Raw genomic sequence first — 21,769 nt, 5'->3', positions numbered from 1 at the left:
AGGGGTGGGAGAGGGCTTGGTACTTGGATCAGGAGGGTAAGAGGACACTGCTGAGTTGCCCACCAAACTCACCAGGGTGCTGCCAGCCCAGGGGGAAGGGAATGGTCACCGTGCTGCTCCACCCAAGAACACCCCAAGGCACCTGGGGCTGGAGAGCAAAAACCCATCCCTGGGAGGCAAGGAGGCTGCAGGAGGCAAGCTTCCATGTGAGCTCAGGCTCTGAGCCCCACGCACACCCCACTGCCTCATCAGACTTCACTTACAAAGTACACATTCAAAGATAAAATCATTAAGACTTTCAAGACGGTGGCCTCAGAGCAGTAAACGCCAAGCTGGTTATAAGGTCCTTTGAGTGTGAGGTCCTGCGTGACTGTGCTGATTGCCTGCGTATGAAGCTGGCTCCAACAGCCATAAAAAGATCTGCAGAACGTTCTCGCAAAGTGTCTGATTTTGAGTGATAAACCCCATCAACAAACCTATAAACTGAATGAGTTAAAAAGACATCCCTCTATCACACTTACAACTCTCTACCATATCAGACATAGTACACATTGGTTTAAAGTTACCACTATCACCACCACCTAGAAAACAACATCTAGAGTTTGTGCGCTAGTTACAAAATGAAACTATCTATTATGACTATGGTAGACTGATAACAGACTCCTTACCAAAATTCCTTAAGGCAATCCATGTATATTTATTGTAAAAGTTGGATAGTATCTTTTTCATTTGAAAGTTACTATTAATACATCTGCCCATAATACTACAATTAAGCAATATACTCTTATGCTTATATTCCAGGCTTTTGACATTATGGAAACAAGAATAATTTGATCATACCAACAGGTTTTAAAACGTTTCAGGTAAATGACATGCACTTTAAAATAGTTCTAATGGAGGGGAATGTGGGCAGCAGGAGGGAAATTCATTAAGAATTTACTGCAATAGGGCTTCCCTGGTGGCGCAGTGGTTGAGAGTCCGCCTGCCGATGCAGGTGACAGGGGTTCGTGCCCCGGTCTGGGAAGATCCCACATGCCGCGGAGCGGCTGGGCCTGTGAGCCATGGCCGCTGAGCCTGCGCTCCGCAACGGGAAAGGCCACAACAGTGAGAGGCCCACGTACAGCAAAAAAAAAAAAAAAAAAATTACCGCAATAGTTCTGGGATAGAGCAGTGGTGACCTGGACCGGAGGAGAGAAGATGGAAAGAGAAATGGACAACCAACAGGATTTCTTGCTGATAGCTTAATATGGGAATGAAGAAAAAGAATACATCAAGAATAACTCCTGAGTTTCTGGCCTGAGCAACTGAATAAGTAAAGTGCTTACAGAGCTAGAGATTTAACTGGGGAGAAGGAACAGAAATCAACCTGCACTTTTGGAAATGTTAAGTTTGCGATGTCTATGAGACCTCCAGATGGAGTCAAGTAGGGAACTGGATACGCAGGTCTGAAACTCAGAGGTCTGGGCTGTGCATAACTTTCTGAAGTTACCAGCGTGCAGGTGGTACAGCACTGAAAACCACAGAAGAAAATGCCATCACCTCAGAAAATAATGTAGTGAAAGATGAGGGTCAGGCCTAAGTCTGGAGGAACACCAGACCCTGTAAGGGCAGGTGTGGAGAGAAGGAAGATCCTGACAAAGGTGGATGAAAGGGAGCAGATTGGGAGAGGGGAAGAAAACTAGAGAATGGGGTGTCAGGAAAGAAAAGAGAAGAGGAATGGCAGGGGGTCTCAGACGATGACTACAGAAAAGGATCTAGAGAGTCTGGCAACTTGGGGTGCACTGGTGACCCTGACGTGAGAAGTTTCAGCGGTGTGGAGGGGGCAGCCTGTGAGAACGGGTGGGAAGGGCAGAGATGTGCACAAAGACAGGAGTACAGACAACTTTTCAGAAATGTAGCTGAGGAGACTGTGAGACCAAGAAAGGACTTTTAAAGATTAGAAATTCTAGAGCTTGTTTGTATTGTACTAAGAATGATCCAAAGAGAGGCAATGACTAAAGCAACAGATTCTTGAGGAGATGAAAAGAGATGATAGGGCTGGGGGTTGGCCAGCTGATTACAATGGAGGGACAGAAGGGCAAGGGAAGTAGGAGTATTTGAAAGGGAGTGATTACAACAATGGACCATGGACTCCAAGCTGGAGACAGAGAGAGGAGCAGAAGGGAAGTGACTAATGTAAATAAGAGAGTTGGAAAGAATCATACGTCTTAATCAGTTCCAGAAAGTGCTGCAGTGAGACTGTAAGAAGGAGGTCGCACTTGAAGAGTAGGATGAGATTTTGGAGTTGGTGCATTTTCTGCTGATGACGAGGCTCAGAGAAGACAAAAGGGTAAGAGAGATGGCCACGGTAGAAGATGTTCTCAGTAGTAAGAAACAACTCCTCAAGAGACAGCATGCATCCAGGGACCTCCCACAGGTGACTGTGGTCAACGGGGATATGAAGAATGAAAGGGTAAATCCAGATACTCTCCGAGAGTAAGGGACAAACAAGTTCTCTGGCTGCATTCCCCAGGTATACAGCTGCGTAGTGGGCTCCCTGGGGCTTCTTAGGGTGTCATGGCAATGCTTGTGGGAAGGCAGCACCTACTGAGAATTCCAGAGCTCAATTTCCACAGTTGTATACGGTAAAGTATACCTTAGAGTTTTAGACAGTTTTATTTAAAAGTTCAAAAAGCTCTCTTATTTCAAAACTTTCAACTAACAAACTTTAATAAAGTACTATAGCAACACTCTGCCCACCCCCAACAAATATATTCAACAAACTCTTACTGGGTTCCCACTATGTCCCAGGCACTTTCTGGGCCTTAGTGGAGATTTATACTCTAGTGGAAGAACCGAGAAAGAAGAAACATACAGTGAAGAAATAATGTATTTTCAGCTATAAACAGCAGGGAGAATACAAACTACAGCAATGGAGACCAGCAAATAATGGGGTTAGCGGTTGTATGCTCATTTTATTTTGTGCCATTGCACTGGTAATTGACGTGAGTGTTCACTGTGTTTGTGTTCACTTTTGTGTACTCTGACTCCTAAGTCTAACGTTCTTCCCATTCAACATTAGTATATTATATACCTTGAAATCTGGTATAGAACCGATTACTTAAAGAAAAAAAAAAAGGTCTACAAATTTTGCAAGAACTATCAACACTCAATAGATGATGTTAGTCATCTGTAGAGAGAATCCACTCTATACGACAGGCTCTCTGTCTAGGAAAACTCTCAAGATGCAGGAAACTATCAAGGTTTCCAATGAAGGTTTCTAGGCTGTCTCCTCATGTCTAAAGTGTCATTGTCAGTATGCGACAGCACTCTCCAGTGAAGAGGACGACTTAACCAATCCAATGTATCTGCCAGTTATATGCCTACCACGGAGAGAGGGGTGTTTCAGGCTATCATGGCTTGACGATCATAGCCATCATGGTCATTCAACAGACATCCATTGAGTTGATCCCATAATCCCTGGGCAATCTTGTGAGGACAGTCTGTCTTTGGACAGGGAGAAAAATACATTAACAACTCAATGCACTTAAACATTCTAGCACCCCAGCATTTATAATGCTCACTGAAAATCAATAAGCTGACATGATGTTCTTACTAGATACAATGCTCTTGAGAGCTTGGTTAGACAGTTTCCCCCCGAGCCATATCACTGTCAAATCCAATGTCTGAACTATAAAACTGACATCTGACTGCTCCCTGCATCTTGAGATTCCAAGTCCCAGAAGGACCTACCTCCTTATTTTCACTCAATCTCTGCTCTAATGTTTATAGTTCCTACATGGGGTTCAATTCAACAGTTCACCTAACATCTACTAAACACTTACTACGTTCCAGGTAGTGTGCTAAGTCTTGGAGACCTAAAGATGAATAAGGCACGGTTCTGCATTTAGAGAAACAATCATATAAAAAGATAATTTCAGATGAAGTGACAGAGCAGAAGCTTAGAGGCAGGGCACTTGGCCTTGCCTCAGAATATCTGCCGCACGAGCTTGCACTTGAGATAGGAAGGCTAAATAGGGGTAGCCGAGTAAATAAATAGGGAGAAGGGTAATCAGGAGGGAGAGTGAACATACCACACAGAAGATCAAGGAGACAAAATAGCGAACCATGCAGAAATGCTGCAAACAATCAATAAAGCGCAAGGAAGGGAATGGCAGGTGACAGGGCAGAACACATGAAGCAAGCTAAGGACCTGAGCTTACCCTGGAGGCTATGGGGAGGGATGGAGGGTCTTAGCAGAGGGTAGCACAATTAAGGCTGCCCACGAGAGATCCCTCTGGCAACAACTGGGAGGGTGGACCTGAGCGGAACTTGACTTGCATTAGGGAGACCGGTTAGGAGGCTCTCGCAGTCATCTGGACTTAGAAAGATTGGCACTTGTCCAATTGCAATGGAAAACAAGGGGTGGATTCAGAAATAGAAGGTAAACATTGTCAGGGCCCTGATTAAACCCATGGAGGTGGGGTGAGGGAAAGGAAGGATTCTAAGATGATGTCCAAGTTCTTGTCTGAGAGAGAGGCAAATGGGACAGTGGGAAACAACAAGAATAATGGCCACTGGAGTGAAGTAGAGGCAGAGTTTGGAAAGGATACGTGGAGTGGAGTTTTGAACATACAAAGTTTGAGGTGCCTCTAGACATTCAAATGGATATGGGCAGTGGGTAAGAGTCTGCAGTTCAGAACACAGGAGATATATTTGGGAGTCACCATTTATTTAACAAATCTTTATCGAATGCCTTACCTGCCAGATATGAACTGCAGTAAAAAGAACAAAATTGGATGAGGTCACCAAAGATGAGCACGTGATGAGACTAGCAGATGGCTGAGAGCAGAACCTTAAAATCAATGTTGGGGCACAGGCAGAGGGAGGACGCTTGGAGCAGACAGGGAAGAGGGATGAGAATCACAAGTAATGTCACAAAGACAAAGGAAATAAGATCAAGGTGGTCAAAAATGTCGAGGAAGCAAAATAGTCCAGGAAGACCTGAAATACTGAGACGGTCAGTTGGTTTGGCAACCTCAGGGGACCTTTATCAAAGTGTCAACTAGGTGAGAGCAGGCAGAAGTCAGATCACACTGACCTGAGGTGTGAACAGGAAGTGCTAAACTAGAGCGAGGGAGAGAACTGTTTACAATCAAGGGAAATCAACGATTTGAGATCTCCACTTATGGCTTAGCTTTTATAATTCATTACTGGTGTGGCGGTTAATTTTATGTGTCAACTTGGCTGGGCCACCAGCTGGACCAATAATCTTTGTTGAAAGACTACTGTGGATGTTTCTAGGAAGGTGTGTTTTGGGATGAGATTACCATTGAATTTGGCAGGCTCTGCGCAAAGCAGATTATCCTCCCTAGTGTTAGGTGAGCCTCATCCAATCAGCTGAAGGTCTTAAAAAAACAAAGACTGACCTCTTTGAGAAAGAATTCTACCAGCAGACTGCCTTTAGACTCCAACTATACTACTTCCTTAAATTTCCACCCTGCCAGCCTACCCTGCAGATTTTAGACTTGCCAAGTCTCCACCGTTGTGTGAGTCATTTCCTTAAAATATCTATCTATCTATCTATCTATCTATCTATCTATCCATCCATCTATCCATCCATCCATCCATCCATCCATTTATCCTGCTGGTTCTGGTCCTGTGGAGAATTCTGACTAATACAGATTTTGGTACCAAGAATGGTTCTGGAAGAAGAGAATCTTAAGGATGAGTTTTCTGAATTGGTTCTGGGGCTTCTGGAACTGGCTCTCCACTCTGATGAGACTTAAAGACACTAATGACTACTTCCAGTAGTAAAGAGAGCACTGATAGCCCATGACACAATGTGGTCACAGAGATATGCAAAGCATCACCAGTGAATACTCCTAATCAAACACTTACAAAAGGCAAGGTTCTGGATGACCATGTATATAACACCTTTGAACATTTTTGTCAAACGAATGAGGATAATGATATTGGTTAATTGCTCCTAAAGTCACTAGACAAAGTGGGGAAAGGATGAGCTCAAGGATTCAAATTCCCAGCTCAAGTGTTCATAAATGACCAGAAAACTTCTACGTCTGCCCTGAAAGGGACCCTTATCTCCTACAGCTACAGGGCTGAGACTGCTAAAAATCAAATCCAGAATTTCATCCTGAGATTGGCTGAATTACAAAGCAATCTGAATTCCCAACTTCACAGGTGTCTACTGTTAAAGTGAGGGCACTGACTGAGAAGGAGTGGGGACCCTGTTGGGAAGACCCTGATAAAGCTGGGGACATTGAACCCCGAAATATCAGAGTCTTCTCTGCCAGAAGAAGCAGACCCCAGCCTGAGATTAATCCTGCTTTGCTGGAGGAAACCTTAATGGCCTCCCCTGAGGCAGCTGCCTTGAAAGACACTGCTGATTGTCTCGACCACCCATCCCACTCTTTGATTCTAGACTTATCACCAGACTCAAGTCATAGAAGGCCCCTACAGGTACAAAGTGTGACCCATGAGGAGATGCACTACACTCCAAAACAACTACTTGATTTTTCTAACTCACACAGACAGAAATCAGGGAATATGTGTGGAATGGATACTAAGCATGTGGGATAATGGTGGAAGGAACAGAAAGTTGAATCGGGCCAAATAGATCGATAAGAGCCCATTAAATAGATATTCTGCATTTAATGCCGCAACTCAGGGCCTTAGAAAGAGCTCTTGTTTGTTTTGGTTCCTCGGCTACAACGTGGACCCAAAGTGGCCCACAGTAAATGAACTTGGAATGCCAGACCTGCCTTGGCTTAATGTAGAGGAAAGGATTTTTTTTTTAATTAATTACTTTATTTATTTATTTTGGCTGCATTGGGTCTTTGTTGCCGCATGCAAGCTTTCTCTAGTTGTGGCGAGCGGGGGCTACTCTTCATTGCACTGCGTGGGCTTCTCATTGCGGTGGCTTCTCTTGTTGTGCAGCACGGGCTCTAGGCATGCAGGTGTCAGTAGTTGTGGCACGTGGCATCAGTAGTTGTGGCACACGGGCTCAGTAGTTGTGGTGCACGGGCTTAGTTGCTCCATGGCATGAGGGATCTTCCCGGACCAGGGCTCGAACCCGTGTCCCCTGCACTGGCAGGCGAATTCCCAACTACTGCGCCAGCAGGGAAGTCCCTAGGGGAAGGGATTTAATGAAAGTTCAGGAAGATTGGAAAGTTAGAGTGGATCTGTCATTTAAGACACAATCATCCACCCTGGGAAGGTCCAGAAGACATGCCTTTCAGCGTAACTATGAGAAATAAATTTGTGACAGGAGCCCCAGCATCTTTGAAGAGCCCCGGGACCACTCTTCTCTGTAAGCCAGAACTGACAGAGGGAATTGTTAACACTGATGTGATGCTTCCTAAATGCAATGGAAGGAACTGGATCCTGGAGTGTCCGGGGAAGTGGCAGCACTCAGCTGTCAAAGGCAAGGCAGGTATAGTTACCATAAGGAACAGCAGAGGGAAAGCAGCCAACCAGTGTAGTCTGACTCACAGGGACACACAACGCTGGTTAGGTGATCACAGTGCTCCTGGAAGTGATACAGACGGGCAGCCAACTAAATTCCTACTTGAGCTATATAAGCAGAAAAGTTCTAGGTCACGGGAACAAAAGTCTAACTTGAATCATAAAAACAAAAAGTCACGTCTCCTCCATCAATTCCCAGACTTGCGCCAGTTTACAGATCTAGAACCCCTTGAATAAAGAGGAGGCCGAGTCCAAGGTAGCATAAACTAAGAAAGGAGATTAAAGGCGATTAAGTGGCAAGCCATTAGCTTTATGTATTAGATGTGTTTCAGAAGGTAGACTTTTTCAGATTTCAGAAAATTAATACAATGCATATACTATATATTATATAAACAGCCCCAACCGGGTATAGGGCAGCATCCCATAAACAAACACATAAGTATTTCTGTATTGAAACATATAATTGGTCTTACCAAGTGGATCACGATTGAAAATAGTCTCTCATTAGTTCAGGTCAAATTTTGCAGCCAAAAGAGTTTGTATTGGGACTTCCCTGGTGACACGGTGGTTAAGAATCCGCCTGCCAATGCAGGGGACACGGGTTCGTAGCCCTGGTCCGGGAAGATCCCACATGCCACGGAGCAACTAAGCCCACTCGCCACAACTAGAAAAAGCCTGCGCGCAGCAACGAAGGCCCAACGCAGCCAAAAATAAATAAATTAAAAAAAAAAAAGAGTTTGTATCAAACTTAGGAAAAATCTTTCAGTTTCAGAGCTTTTGGGATTTTGGAATTGCTGGTAAGAGAATGTGGACCTATAATTTGAAATGAGAATGAGAAATTGCCCCTCAGCATTTTCTGTTCTGAAATCCATATACAAATCAGCATCACCTCTGCTTATTATTGAAATATTTTCTAATCTCTCTAGTGTATAAAGTTCAGCAAGCCTTACTGGGGTTCTTCTATACTTGCAGTCACTGGGGTGGGGGGGAGGGAGGAATTAAATTCCAAACAGCTGAAAGTGATCAAGACTGAAAGTTCCCTACTAGTTAAGAGACAAGGGCTGGAACTTCTGCTCAAGGTAGGCAGCAGGGCTACAGAACCTCTTCCAATGGGGTGGAGGGGCCAGGGAAAGGCGGCCAGTGAGAAGCCTCTGGTTTGAACACCCTGAGCCTGTCTGGACATCCTGTAGGGCAAGCCTGCCAGGAGTCTAACTGCAGAAGGATCTGCACAGCCTCCAGGGAGAACTCAGCCCAAGTGAAGAGGGAAGGTTCAGCGGCTTGTCAACATGTAGTGCCTCCTGATGAAGGGCAAGGAACCTTGCTGAGCCTCATGGTGTCAGACACTTGGATAAATGGATTCATGCTGTGTCCTCGCCAGAGGGAGCAGTATCAGAGTGAGAAACTACAAGAACCACACCCTTAACAATCCCTGAGGAGCAGTCAGAGCACGATTTTGCATCATTAGTGAGGAGGGTTTCACCGCGCAGCTTCATCCCTCTAGGGTGGAGCCAGCAGCATCAAGGCATGGGGTTCTCAGCACAAACATGACCACAGAGACGAGGACATTGGTGGATGCCCTGGGACAGTTAAAAGACTCTTTGCAAACATTTAAGACATCCTGGAAGCCTCCAAAAAAGTGGTTAGAAACTTTGAAGAAGAAATTCTATAATAATGCAGAGTGGTTGCAAATATATGCTTTGGAGTTTTGAGTCCCAACTCTACCATATATTAGCTGTGTGATTTTGTACAAGTTACACAACCTGTCTGATTCTTAGTTTCCTCATCTGTAAAATTAATAAAAATAATGATTATCACACAGAGTTGTAAGGAGATGAGATAATGGATATAAATTGATTAGCAAAGGCCTGGCACATGGTACACACTCAATAAATGAGGGCAGAACAAAAGAAATAACATGAACCTAGTTTTATATCCAAACTTCTAAGTTATACCTGGCTGAAAAGAAAAAGATATATATATAGATAAATATATATATAAAATCTGTATCTATATCTAGACAGATAGATAAAATGTGAGTTAATTAATTCAAAACTTCTCCCTAACTACTCACTTTCTCTCTGCCCTTCTTACCATTTAGGAGATTTCAAATATTTGCATTTTAACACATTTTTCTCTTAGGAAGCTGAGTCCTTTGCTTATGTTTCCTAGCAACACCCTTCAGAGGAAGGTAAATAGCAATTATGACCTGGATGTGAGTAACTGTAGGAAACTGTCTGGCACAGGGTCATATAAGTTCTTACTGAAGCTTAGTCTACAATATAGCACCTTCATCTTTTAAAGTGTTATCCGGAAGAAGCACAGGATTACGTTAAACTTACATAACTGCACACTGGGTTCTTTAACGTTTGGAGAGAAAAGAAAACATTTCTTAATTCTGATAAAAGCATTTTTAAAATGGTTTTAAATTGCACATAACGAACTCCCCAGATGCCAAAGTAGAATATCAGAGTCTCAGTATAGAAAATGTTCATTGCAAATTCACTGACATTTGCTCAGCTGGTTACAAGTTACAGCACAGTACTAACAAACTCAAGTCAGGGATTTCATTCTAAGGGGCAATCTTATCTATAATAATAAATAACTCAGGCTCAACAAAGACATACTGCCTCTCTAACGCCAATTAGTTAAACCTAAGAACTGGGTACAACACATCACAGTTGTTAGAAAACTATTCAAGCCACAGGCCCTGAGAGTAGATCAAAGGTGTTACAAAGGATCACAATTTCTAAAGAGACTTTGAGTTTGGAAGGGGGAAAAAAAAAAGAATAAATCACTGAAGAAGAATTTATCAATGAAATTATCCTTTTCATAAAGGCCTAATGGGACCAAGGGAAAATTATAAGTGAAAAAAAAAAAATTACAGCAGTCCACATGCATTCAAAAAGATAATAAATAAATAAAGAGGTTTAAGGGCAAAGATATAAAGGTCCCAGGAGACAATTGCAATTTCTCAATTCAGGCGCTACAAATGGTCACAAAGCCAACTGACCTCTGCCTTCTTAGCAGCCAAAATTCCAATGACTTTGGTCTAGACTCTAGGGCATTGCTAATGTCAAGCGCTTGGCAAAGAGTGGAAAAGGAAGAAAGGACTATCACTCAAGATATATGAAGCCTTCATATCTCACCAGCCTTAGGGATGGAGACCCAGAGCCATCTGATACTTGAGACCTCAGGCAATGCTTTTAGTTCTTCTAATAATTAAATTTCCTTTGATGGAGGCTAAAGACCAAACTAACCTATAATGAATTCCATGTCAAAGCAAACCATTTATTCTCTTTTTTAAAATGACTCCAATGGTCTTAAGCAAGATTAAAATCTTTGCAAGGTTTAGGTACACGTGAGATGCATGTCCTACACAGAGAATCCAAATTCTCAGATAAAGATACAATTCAATAAAAACACAACTGGGCTCCAGTTAAAAGATTCTAATCATCCAGGAGAAATGTGATTGTGGCTGCACTAAATCAGCCTCGGTGGCGATAGAAAGGAATGTGAGAAATATTTAGCAGGTAGACCAGCATTAACTAGGTGGAGGGGAGGCAGCAATATTTCTGAAAAACTGTGTATATTATGTTTTGGTTTTTGGTTTTTTTGCGGTACGCGGGCCTCTCACTGTTGTGGCCTCTCCCGTTGGCGGAGCACAGGCTCCTAACGCGCAGGCTCAGCGGCCATGGCTCACAGGCCCAGCCGCTCCACGGTATGTGGGATCTTCCCGGACCGGGGCACGAACCCGCGTCCCCTGCACGGGCAGGCGGACTGTCAACCACTGCGCCACCAGGGAAGCCTTATGTTTTTCCCAATTAAATCACATTTTAAACTCAGTAGGAAAGAGCAACCATTAATGAAATCCCACAATGGATCCTTTGTAAGTTAAAAAAAACATCTATTTTGTTAATGCCAATAGTATTCCCTCTCCCTCTTTTCTTTTTTTTTTTTTTACTGCAACCTTTCACAATAGGTGAATACCTTAAATGTGGTGACTGTCAGGAATTTAAACTGTCCTTTGGTGTTCATTATTTTATTTGAATAGTCTGTCACCTCCCACTAGAATCTAGGCTCCCCGCTGCATCCACGGTACCTAAAACAGTGCCTGGCGCCCAGTAGGTGTTCATTTGGTTGAATAAGTGAATAAAGACTTTGTGAAAACACAAATTTGCATTTTATATACTTTTCACATATATCTCTCTTTCACTTAATAGTGTCTTTATTTCTTTTTCAGGCAGCTTCTGAGCCTAGTGAATACCCTGGAGTTAGGGTAAAAATGAATGGTAGATTACTTAAAAAAAAAAAAAACAAATAAGTTTTTGTTTTACTATCTCAACTAGTAAATAAGGAGTAAAAGGCTGTGGGAAGTGGTAATTAGATTAGTGGCCTTTCAACTACAGGGGTAGTACTTGAAGTCTACCTTGGTCAACAAGCCTCAAAAAATATAAAAGTTTTATTGATAAAACACTCAGATACTATAACAAACATGATAAAACAATTTTGGTATATAATAAGTAGTAATTCCAAAACTATAGTGCTTAAAGTGGTTGAAAAATGTTAATTCATTCCATACATTTCTGAAGAAATATGAAATAGTACTCAAAGAGTGATAATTATCAGATAATGTATAAAAATCGCACTTGGAAAAAATATTCCTTCTTTCAACAAACATTTCTTGGATACCTACTATGTGCCAGGCTAAAAATACCTACTGTGTGCCAGGCTAAATCCTAACTACGTGTGGCAAACTACTAACAAACTGTTATCCGCCTCCTTGCCATTTAATAAATATTTATTAGTATCTATCATATCCACTACGCTAAGCACTAGGGATACTTCTATAAACAAGGCCAACACTATCTCTGTCCTGGATTCTAGTGGAGGAGAAAAGAGAAGAACCACCAAACAGTGAGGAATTACAATAAGGACATAAAGGGCCAAGAAATGATAACAGGGGACCCCACTGGATAGGGTGGTTGGAGAAGGCCTCTCTGAGGAAGTGACATTTAAGCTAAGGCCTCACTGATGAAAAGGAGACAGCCCTGGGCAGTTTTGGGGAAAGAGCACACCAGGCAGCAGGAAAAGCAAGTGCAAAGGACCTGGGGTGGGAATGAGTGTCTAAGAGCAGAAAGATGGCAGCATGGCTTGAATATAGTGAGCAAGGGGCACAAGTTGAAGTCAGAGAGGCGGGCAGAAACCAGATCACATAGACAACTATAGGCCATGGGGAGAAGTTGGGATGTCATTCAGAGTGCAACGGGAAGCCATTAAGAATTTTAAATGAGAAAGCAACATGATCTGATTTGCAGTTTTATAAAGTCATTCTTGCAGTTCTGTGAAGAACGGACTAAAAAGAGGCAAGAGGAGAAAATGGGGAGACCAGCTGGGAGGCTATCACAGTATCACAGGCAAGAAATGACAGTGATTTCGACTAAAATGCTAGGAGTGGACCACAGGTAGAAAAAAAGTGGGTGAGAGAGAAAAAAAAAAGAAGTGGTTGATTCCTAGAAGTATTTTGGAGATGGGAGAACTGACTGGATGTGGGGAGTGAAGGATGGGGCATTATCAAGGGCAGATCCTAGGTTTCTGGGTTGAGCAGTTAGATGGATGGTAGCGCCATTTACTGAAATGGGTGATGCAAATTACTGAGATTTATTCTTCATACACTGTGTGTTCATTCCTACCTAAGGGTTACCAAAGACATTCCAGTTGCCACATTCAGTGAATCCTTGAAGTATTCACTCTCTCTTCATCTGACACAGTTAAAACTTCTTCCTTAAAACTTCACTCTCTCTCAGTTTCCAAGACACCACACTCTTCGGGTTCTTCATTTACTCAACGAGCGTCCTTGTCAGGCTCTGTATACCCCAAGACCCTGTCCTTGGCCTTCTGCTATTTCCTTCAATACACTCTTCCTTGCTGACCTCATCCAAGCAATCCATAGCTTTAACTACGACCCGCATAAAGCCTCCCAGCTCTCTATTTCCTACCAGAACTTTCTCCTCACCTCTAAAACTATCTACCCAAATGTCCCATTTCTACTGAGATATATCAGGAGCATCTTAAACTCAACATATCCAAAAGTAACTTCACCATCCTCTTCTTCTAACACTCCTTTCCCCTCATCCATAATCTTCATCTGTGAAAAGCCCTACTTTCCAAAACTATGCCCAGCTTTCCAAGCTCAAAACCTTAGGGTCATCTTACACTCCTCTCTTTCAAGTCCACATCAAATTGATTTCCAAGCCCCACCAAATTCACTTTCTAACAAGCTCACAGATATGACCTCTCTTCATAACCCACTGCTTTAATTTGGGTCTTCAATCCTCCTCCTCTGGATTGTTACAATAACCCTCTGGTTTCTTCAGCCTCACACCATTCTATCTCACACTTCACATCTCGATAAACACAGAAATCCTTCACAGGCTCCCCACAGCCCTTAGGATAAAATTCAGCCTTATGAATGGCAAACAAGGTCCTTTAGGAGTTAGTGCCTCTGGCTGGCTCTCCTGCCTCAATTCCCACCATCTCTGGCTGGCTCTCCTGCCTCAATTCCCACCATCTCTCCTATACACGATCCAACTTCTCACGACACTGACCTACCAACAGGTTCATTCATGACTCTGCCTATACTGTTTTCTCCCAACACCTACTTAGCTTAAGCAACCCTTTCTCTAGCAGCCTGAACTTCGGTCTGAGATGATGACTCTCCTTAGTGCTCTCACAGCAAACCATTAATGAAAGACTTCTCATATTGTTTATCACACTTTGTTTCTCCCACTGAACGATAAATGATGTGAGGCCAGGGACTGTCCTTCCTAGAATACTTTTTGTGCTTAATACTTAAAAAATGCTTAGTAAATGTTTGCTGAACAACTGTATGTAGATCAAACTTGAGAAGACTTTCTGTCAAACATGAACTGCTATGTACAGTTATTCATGATAAGAAAAGGTAGCTTGAAAGAAGAAACATTCGATAGTTTTCTAAAATTAACCAATAACATCAGCTGCTGACTTTCACGTATCAGCATTCATCCTTCATTACGGAAGAGCTATATATGTCCAAGGTGTATATAGATGTAATTCTGATGATCTTTTTGTATTAGTATCCATAAATATTCAGTTTTTCAGTTCTGCTACTTTTTAATACCTTGAGTTTAATTAAGATTACTCTGACTGCTCTTGTCCTCAATAAAGACGGGTGTCTGCCTATGCATAATAATTCTGTCTGAACACACAAGATTTCTGATACACCTTAGTTTTAAGCTATTTCCTACTTCTTCACTTAAAACATGAATATTACCACCATCACCACCACCACAAACCCCCCATGCTTTTTAACCCTTTTTTTCCCCCTCAGGAGAGACATTTATACAGAATGGATTGTCTTATATATACAAAGTATATCTTCATCTATCAACCTCCAGAGGGTGGGGGGACTTTTACGTTTATACTTTACAGCTCCTGGAATCATTCATTAAATGGTATTTTTCCTGGCTCCAAAGATTACATTAAGAACTTTTCCATGAAAGTAATTACTGAGTATACTCATGTTCAGATATTGTCATGCAACTGACATTTCGCAAAACAAAAGAAATGAACAAGGCTCCGTGGTGTTTTAGGAGTTGGCTCTCTTTATAACCATTACTTAACCACATTCTGAGACAGCAACAAGTACTCTGCTTTGAACAACACACACAAAAAAAGTCCTGTGGTAGACACCACTGCAGATGTCCGTAAAACAACTCATCCAATTCAATAAATCCAGCCTGAGGTTTACTTTATGTCTCACTCATGAAATCTGGCAAGGAAAAAAACGTGTTTTTTTTTTTTTTTAAAGAAAAATGAACCTTTTAATGTCCTATGTCTTGTCAAACTACGGCGACTAGGACTGTAATTATTATGGATTGGACCAAACTCTTTTAAGCCAGGTCACTCCAGTGGTATTCCCAGCTCTTTGCATCCTAACACAGAAGTAATGTAAATTTCTTCCTGGTGCTCTGCAGACGACAGAGATGAGACAAATGAGACTCCGGGACCCTTCTATCTCAGAGGCTTAAAAAATGCGCTGGAGAGCACTGGAAATGGAACTAACAAGGTAAAACAAAACAGTCGCTTAAAAGGGAAACAATCAACAAAGGCCCTACAAATGAAAACCCTGCAACCTTCCGCCACCTCCCAAAGGTGGAGAACGCCAGAAGCCCGGGTTCCTGACCCGGAATCCCAAGCGGGCCTGGGCGACCCAGAGTCGCCAGGCGGAGACGGTGGGCGACTCAGCGAGGGCGCAATGCGGCCTCCCGCCGGGCCCGCTCCCCAGACAGCCCCCCAGGAATGAGCAAGGTAGGGAGTTCTCCCCGCCTCCTCCACACGCAGGGATCCAGGAAGAAGAAAGAGGCTCCGCGCCCCTTCAGCCCGTCGCGGGGTCCGCCGGCTCCGTTCCCCAGGCCCCAGGGCGTGCAGGCCGCGCCCCCTCCCCACCTCGGCGCCCCGCGCGCGCAGGGCCCGCCACCTGGCCCCGCCGCCCCCGCCATCCCGGCTTCACTCACAGAGCCCGAGCGCCACCGCAAACACCGACCACAGCCAGCGTCTGCGGTCTGGGGATGCAATCAGTGCCCCGGCCCCGGCGGGCGCTGCCATCGTCCTCCGGCCGCAGTCGCCGCGGCTCTGGGCCCCGGTCCCCACTGCGGTTAGCTCGGCTCCGGCCCGGGGGCTCCGGACTCGCCGCCGCCCGCGTCTGCTAGCACCTCCACGCCGCAATCCCCGCTCGCGGCCCCAGCCGCTGCCAGCCAGCCCTCCGCCCAGACCTCGGCCCCGCGCCGGCCCCAGCTGTCCGCTCATTGGCCTGCTCCGCGCACTTTGAAGGACTCGATTGGAAGGCACCGACTGTCCATCACTTCCTCTCTGCAGGCGGGGCCCCGCCTTTTCGGTCCCACCCAGGCTCCTTATGCCGGCGCTGGAGGTCCCCGGCTGTCCGAGGCGACCGCCGCCAAGCCCTCTGCCTGCCTGCCTGCCTGCGTGGCTGTCCGCTGGTCTGTCCCGGCCCGCCCGCCCCCCCTGCCAGCGTCTCCTCTGCCTCTTTAAGGGTCCAGTCCTCCAGATCTATGCATTGTCTGTCTTCCCCTGTTTCAGCTTTTCCCGGTTTCTCTGAGCCTTACCTAAAGGAAAAGAAGCAGTTCGTTTACAAAATTAAAAAAACAAACAAACAAAAAACAAAAAACGAGGGCTACGATGGGGAGAGACTTCTGATTCAGTCGTTCAGATAGAACACATCTCTCCTCTTGTCCTGTCTCTAAGGCCTGTCCTTTGCCTGGATCAGATAATTTATGTGTGCATATTGAGAAATCTACTAGCTTAAAAAGAAGTCTCCATCTTGTCTGAATCTCCTCTTAGGAGACCCCTGTTTTGGTTTAAAAAGGGTTGGGAACGGGGAACTCTTTCCTACTACCTGGAGCACAAATGAATGGGGTTTTGTTTGTTTTGCTTTTGTAAACAAAATATCCCTCGATTTGTCAATTAAAATTGTCACATTCCCCACCCAGACTCTGAAGTGCCGTTCTGAGCCGGCTCCACTTGGCTACCTTGGCCCAGAACGGTGTCTGCCACTTACTGGTTGCCCAATAAATTCTGGAAAGTGTTTGGAAGAGTCCTTATGAGAACAGCCCACAAGAGGGAGAAACGGAAGGACAGGAGCACAAGAAAAATGAGGGTGAAGGAAAAAAAGGAAAAAATCCAGATGGGAGGCCAATAGTGTGAGAGAAGGAAACAAGTATTAGACAATTAGGATGAGAGTGGGAGAAGAGCATGGTGAGAGCACCCAAATGCAGCCCCTTATTTCAGGGTTTTGTCTCAAGTCAACCTTATGAACACCTTTCCTGATATTTTAGCTATTTTACCCTTATAGTTCAGCAAACTCATAATAATTACTTTAGTACTAGTGAGGGAAAACTAAAAAGAAAAAGAACGATTTCACTCTATTTCTCTCTCAGCAAGATCCTCATGAAGTGTTTCTGGAATGTCATAGGTTGGAAAGAATACAAATGCATTAAGTGAGCAATTACTATGTGCTGTAGAGGTAGAATACCTAGACTTTACTCTCAAGAAGCACAGAGTCTACCAGTCAGTGTAGCAAGCAACTACTGAACTAAATCTTTTTCAATGCTTGAAGAGAAGGTCGAACAAAGGAGAAACGGTAAGGCCAACAGGGACAGTGGTTCTCAAAGACACATGTTATGTTAAAAGCTTCTCCACTGACTGTGATGTACCTCAATACAGCTACCTCCCTCTTCTGAGAACCACTGGCCTGTGTGGTGTCTGGAAAAGATGCACAGAGGATGTAGCATTTGAGGTGGATTTTAAAGGCTGAATAAATTTTCACCAGAGAGAAACAGGAAAAGCAAACTCAGAAACAAGAAAGCAGTATCAAAAAAAAAAAAAAAAAAAAAGAAAGCAGTATCAGGTGCAAGGAATAGTGGGTTAATCCTGTGTGGTTTGGAACTTCAGGGGGAGTGAGTGAAAGAGGGGAAAGAGAGAATGCTGGAAAAGGAGGCTGTGGTAATATTTTGAAGAGCCTGGGGTTGTCTTTATCGTATAGGCAGTGGAGAGTGATGAGAGGGAAGTGACAAGTTCAGATCTGTGTTTTAAAAGGGTGACTCCTGCAACAGACAAGGCAAGAGTGAAGAGAGCATGAGATAAGGTGTTGGCAGTGATGGTGGAGAGGAAGATGAGGACTGCGGAAACATTTCACAAAAGGAATGACAGGACTGGGTATAAATTAGATGGGAAGTCTAATCAAAGACAGATGTGACCTCCAATTTCTAGCCAGAGTGGTGAATGATGCTACCAGTTAACTAAGACTAAAAACCCAGGAAGAAAACCTGGTCTGTGAGGAAAGCTAATGAGCTGGGCCTTGAACACAGCTGAAAGAGCTGAGAACACCCAGACGGTCAATCAGAAGGCAGTTAGCTATCTAGGTGTGGAGCCCAAGGAAGCAACAGAAGGGCTACCGTGAAACCGGAGCCTGCTGGGGCAGCAAAGTGTTTCCACAATAAACAATATCAGACCATCAGTAGATACTTAATAAATATTTGTTGAATGAATAGAAGAATGAATGTTTATTGAACTAATCTAGAGAAGTTACAAAGAAAAACAAAATCATGTGAGGTTGTTTTAGCCATAGGCCTTGTATTGTAGTTTCTGATTCTTCTGTAGAGATAGTAAATGGAAAACAAACAAACAAACAAAAGCTTTGGATTTCAATCACTATTGTGAGCCTGAAGGTCTCACTCAACAAACCTCCTCTTCAGATACCTCCTTCTTCCTCCTGGAAACTCCTCTTTCCAGCTCAATCAGTCCAGGCATACAGTCAGAATCAACTGAAGACTTTCCATCATGGTGAGAAAAGTCATTTTTAATGGGCTGCCTTGCCTCTAAAAAGAATGGGCTCCTTGGGGAGAATTTTCCCCACAGAGTCAGTAAGAAGGAAAATCATGTGCAGAGTCTTGTCTGATAATAGTTACCTATGTGCAGATCCATTGGCCTCAAAGACTTCCCGCTCCACGCACTGCACAATAAATGCACTAATAAGGAGGGGTTTTGCCTTGGGAACATCTCAGGGTGTTAAGTCTTCTCTTAATAGAGATCAGATAGGGGGCACCCAGGAGCAACTAGTGACGGCAAATATATATGGACAGAATTTTCTAGAGCTGGAATTAATGGGAGAAGTAGGAAGAGGGTGTCAGGCACCAAAATTTCCGACATCTCTGTGATTGTAGTAGAATTCTCTTCCACCTGCTGTACTCTCACTGGCATTCTCTCCCTCCTTGTTTTTTAAGATCTGTTGCCAGAAGAAAATGGAATGCTGTGATCTGTGGGTGGTGATAGCAAGCCATTCCAGGATGACTGAGATTTGATGAATATGAGATAGAGTCAAAGGTGAATCCCAGGCCACACTGAGAAAGATTTACCTGGTGCTAAACCAGTTTCATTAACATTTCTGCAGAAAGAATGTCTCAATCCAGGAAAGGGGTTGCATTTTTCTAGGAACTTTTTGAAAATCTGAAAATTCGAGTGTCCCTGGGCACCAAGTTGGGGGAACATGGGTAATGGGGTCTTTAGGGTTCATTGTATAGAAGGATATGTCACCAGGCTTCTTCATTTACTGTGGCTGGAATAAAATGTTCTTCAAGCTCCTCTGTCTCCCTGTGCCTTGCTGCCACCTATGTACTACTACTGCCTCACCTATGAGGGGAGAATGTACACTGGAGAGAGAGCACAGGCATTCCTCTCACCAGGATAGAGACATTTCTCACTGTGAGTTGGGCAATTGATATCCTGAGTTTCGTTACCGTCAGTCTTCCTGTATCACGGTTGGGAGGGCAAATGTGATACTCTAGTGGCACCTGCAGCATAAAAGACAAACCCTTTCAATCACTAGAGAGAAGTAGGAGTAAGAAAAAAAAAGCCCTAAAATGATAATAACTGTAGTAAATTCAAGTAGGAAAGATGAGCATAGCGACAGACCTCTTGGTAACTGTAGAGTTGGAGGTTTCCAGAAAACTGAAGTGGTTACATTATTTTACCTAACGAGTTATATTTTGTAGTTTCCTCATTCTTGGGAGAAATAGAAATTTCTTAAGTGTCCAGGGCACATTTTTTTCCAGTTAGGTTCTGATGAATAAACTCTGCTGGCATCTAACGAACATCTTAAAAGGTATTCTTATTCTCCTTGCCTTGGGCCCTAAGGAGGACTGAAGACTCAAGTTAGGGCAGTTTCCAATAAAACAAAAGGTGGGGACTGAACGTTGGAGCTCCAGAACAGCAATTTACTCGTATCAAACCATAAGAAGAAAGTTGACAACTCAGAGGCTGGCACATAGCGCTTCTAAATGTTTGTTGAACGAATGAGCAATCAAATGAATGAATAAACTGGAGAATGAATGTTATATGACATAAAATAAACAAATAGGCCTGTTCAGGATAGTCACCCTGTCTACTTGTAGTTTCCTATCTGGTTAGTTATTTGCTAAAGTTGCAATTCACAATTAGTGGTTGTCCAAATACCAAAATTTGTATTTTTAAGGGATTTGGAACAAATGGTGGTCATTCAGAAATTATTCACTGAACACCAGTTTTGCCAGCATAAGCCTCAGTACTAAGTATTTAATAATTCAAAATATAGTAAAGAAGCCATGCGTTAAAGATATTGGGCACCAATTATATAACAATTGGTTGTCAATTATACAGTCGAATTCAGTGTTGCTGTTAGTGTTGATGTCTTGTCCTCTAATAAATAATGATTAGAGGAGACAAGACTGCAACCCAATTATATACCACATAAAATTGGTTTTAATATGTTAAAGGATCTTTTTCTGAGAAGGTCAGAGTTTGGGATTTATGGAAAAGAGAGAGAGACAGATTTTCCAGCTGAAGAAAACAGTTTGAGTAAAAACACAGTGATGGTAATTTGCAAGGCTGGAAAGGTGGTGCTTTGAACACTAGGATGAAAGGTGTAGGCGAGAAACGGACAATTTTACTACTATTGGAAAGAGCAACATCCTGAACGCAGCAAGGGAGAGAATCTGGAATCCGCCTGCCACAGGGATATTGCCACACACTCACTGCAACTTATCAGCCATAAATATAAATGGAATTGTAAATATGCCACTGGTAGTGACACCGTTGTTTTCTTCTCTGTCATTGATTTTCAAAGACCAAGAGAGAAAAGAAAGAAAATCGAAAACACAAGAACGCGAAACAGCTGAAGGATATAAACATATTACACGGATAACCACTTGGGGGCGCGGGACTAAGTAGTTCCTCCTTCTTTTATAATGACGGAAAGCAGTGACACACGACGGCTCGTTGGTCTAGGGGTATGATTCTCGCTTAGGGTGCGAGAGGTCCCGGGTTCAAATCCCGGACGAGCCCGCCTTTTTCCTTCTTCAGGAATTAATAATTTCTAAAGAAATTAATTTTAGAATAGATCCATAAATGTAATAAATACACGTTGGTGGAAAATACAAAGTTGAGACTTTTTGATCTTAGAGCACACTTTACGTTCAAATACCATTAAAAGACGTAACATGAAAACGTAGAAAGTTTGCTAACCATGTAATACTTTGAAAATGCTTGTCCCCATTCCCGCCAGTTTCGGAGTCGAGCGCTTGTGTTAGGGACTGAGTTCCGATCTCGATTGCCTACAGGTGCGGTTTAAACTTGCCCAGGCCCGCGCATGTCCGCACGCACAGCGACCGCTGGAGGAGGACAGCGCGCCCCATCACCCTGGTCCCGCTAATACACG

At 43.5% G+C, this 21,769-nt stretch overlaps 1 protein-coding gene and 1 non-coding gene across 2 annotated transcripts in view; one reads left to right on the top strand and one right to left on the bottom strand.

Moving 5' to 3' along the window:
• MPZL1 (myelin protein zero like 1) overlaps positions 1–16,308 on the bottom strand; it is a 62,568-nt gene extending 46,260 nt beyond the window's left edge. Inside the window, exon 1 of the mRNA XM_060033516.1 lies at positions 16,017–16,308. Coding sequence (XP_059889499.1) covers positions 16,017–16,308 — 292 coding nt within the window. The remainder of the gene's footprint in view (positions 1–16,016) is intronic.
• Positions 16,309–21,324: 5,016 nt separating this feature from the next.
• On the top strand, positions 21,325–21,396 carry TRNAP-AGG (transfer RNA proline (anticodon AGG)). The gene has a single exon. It is a non-coding gene; the product is annotated as a tRNA-Pro (tRNA).
• The last annotated feature ends 373 nt before the right edge of the window (positions 21,397–21,769 follow it).

The sequence above is a fragment of the Delphinus delphis genome, chromosome 1 (genome assembly GCF_949987515.2).
Source record: "Delphinus delphis chromosome 1, mDelDel1.2, whole genome shotgun sequence".
NCBI classification, from domain to species: domain Eukaryota; kingdom Metazoa; phylum Chordata; class Mammalia; order Artiodactyla; family Delphinidae; genus Delphinus; species Delphinus delphis.
The sequence above is the reverse complement of the archived record's forward strand: the minus strand, read 5'-3'. Positions and strand labels throughout refer to the sequence as shown.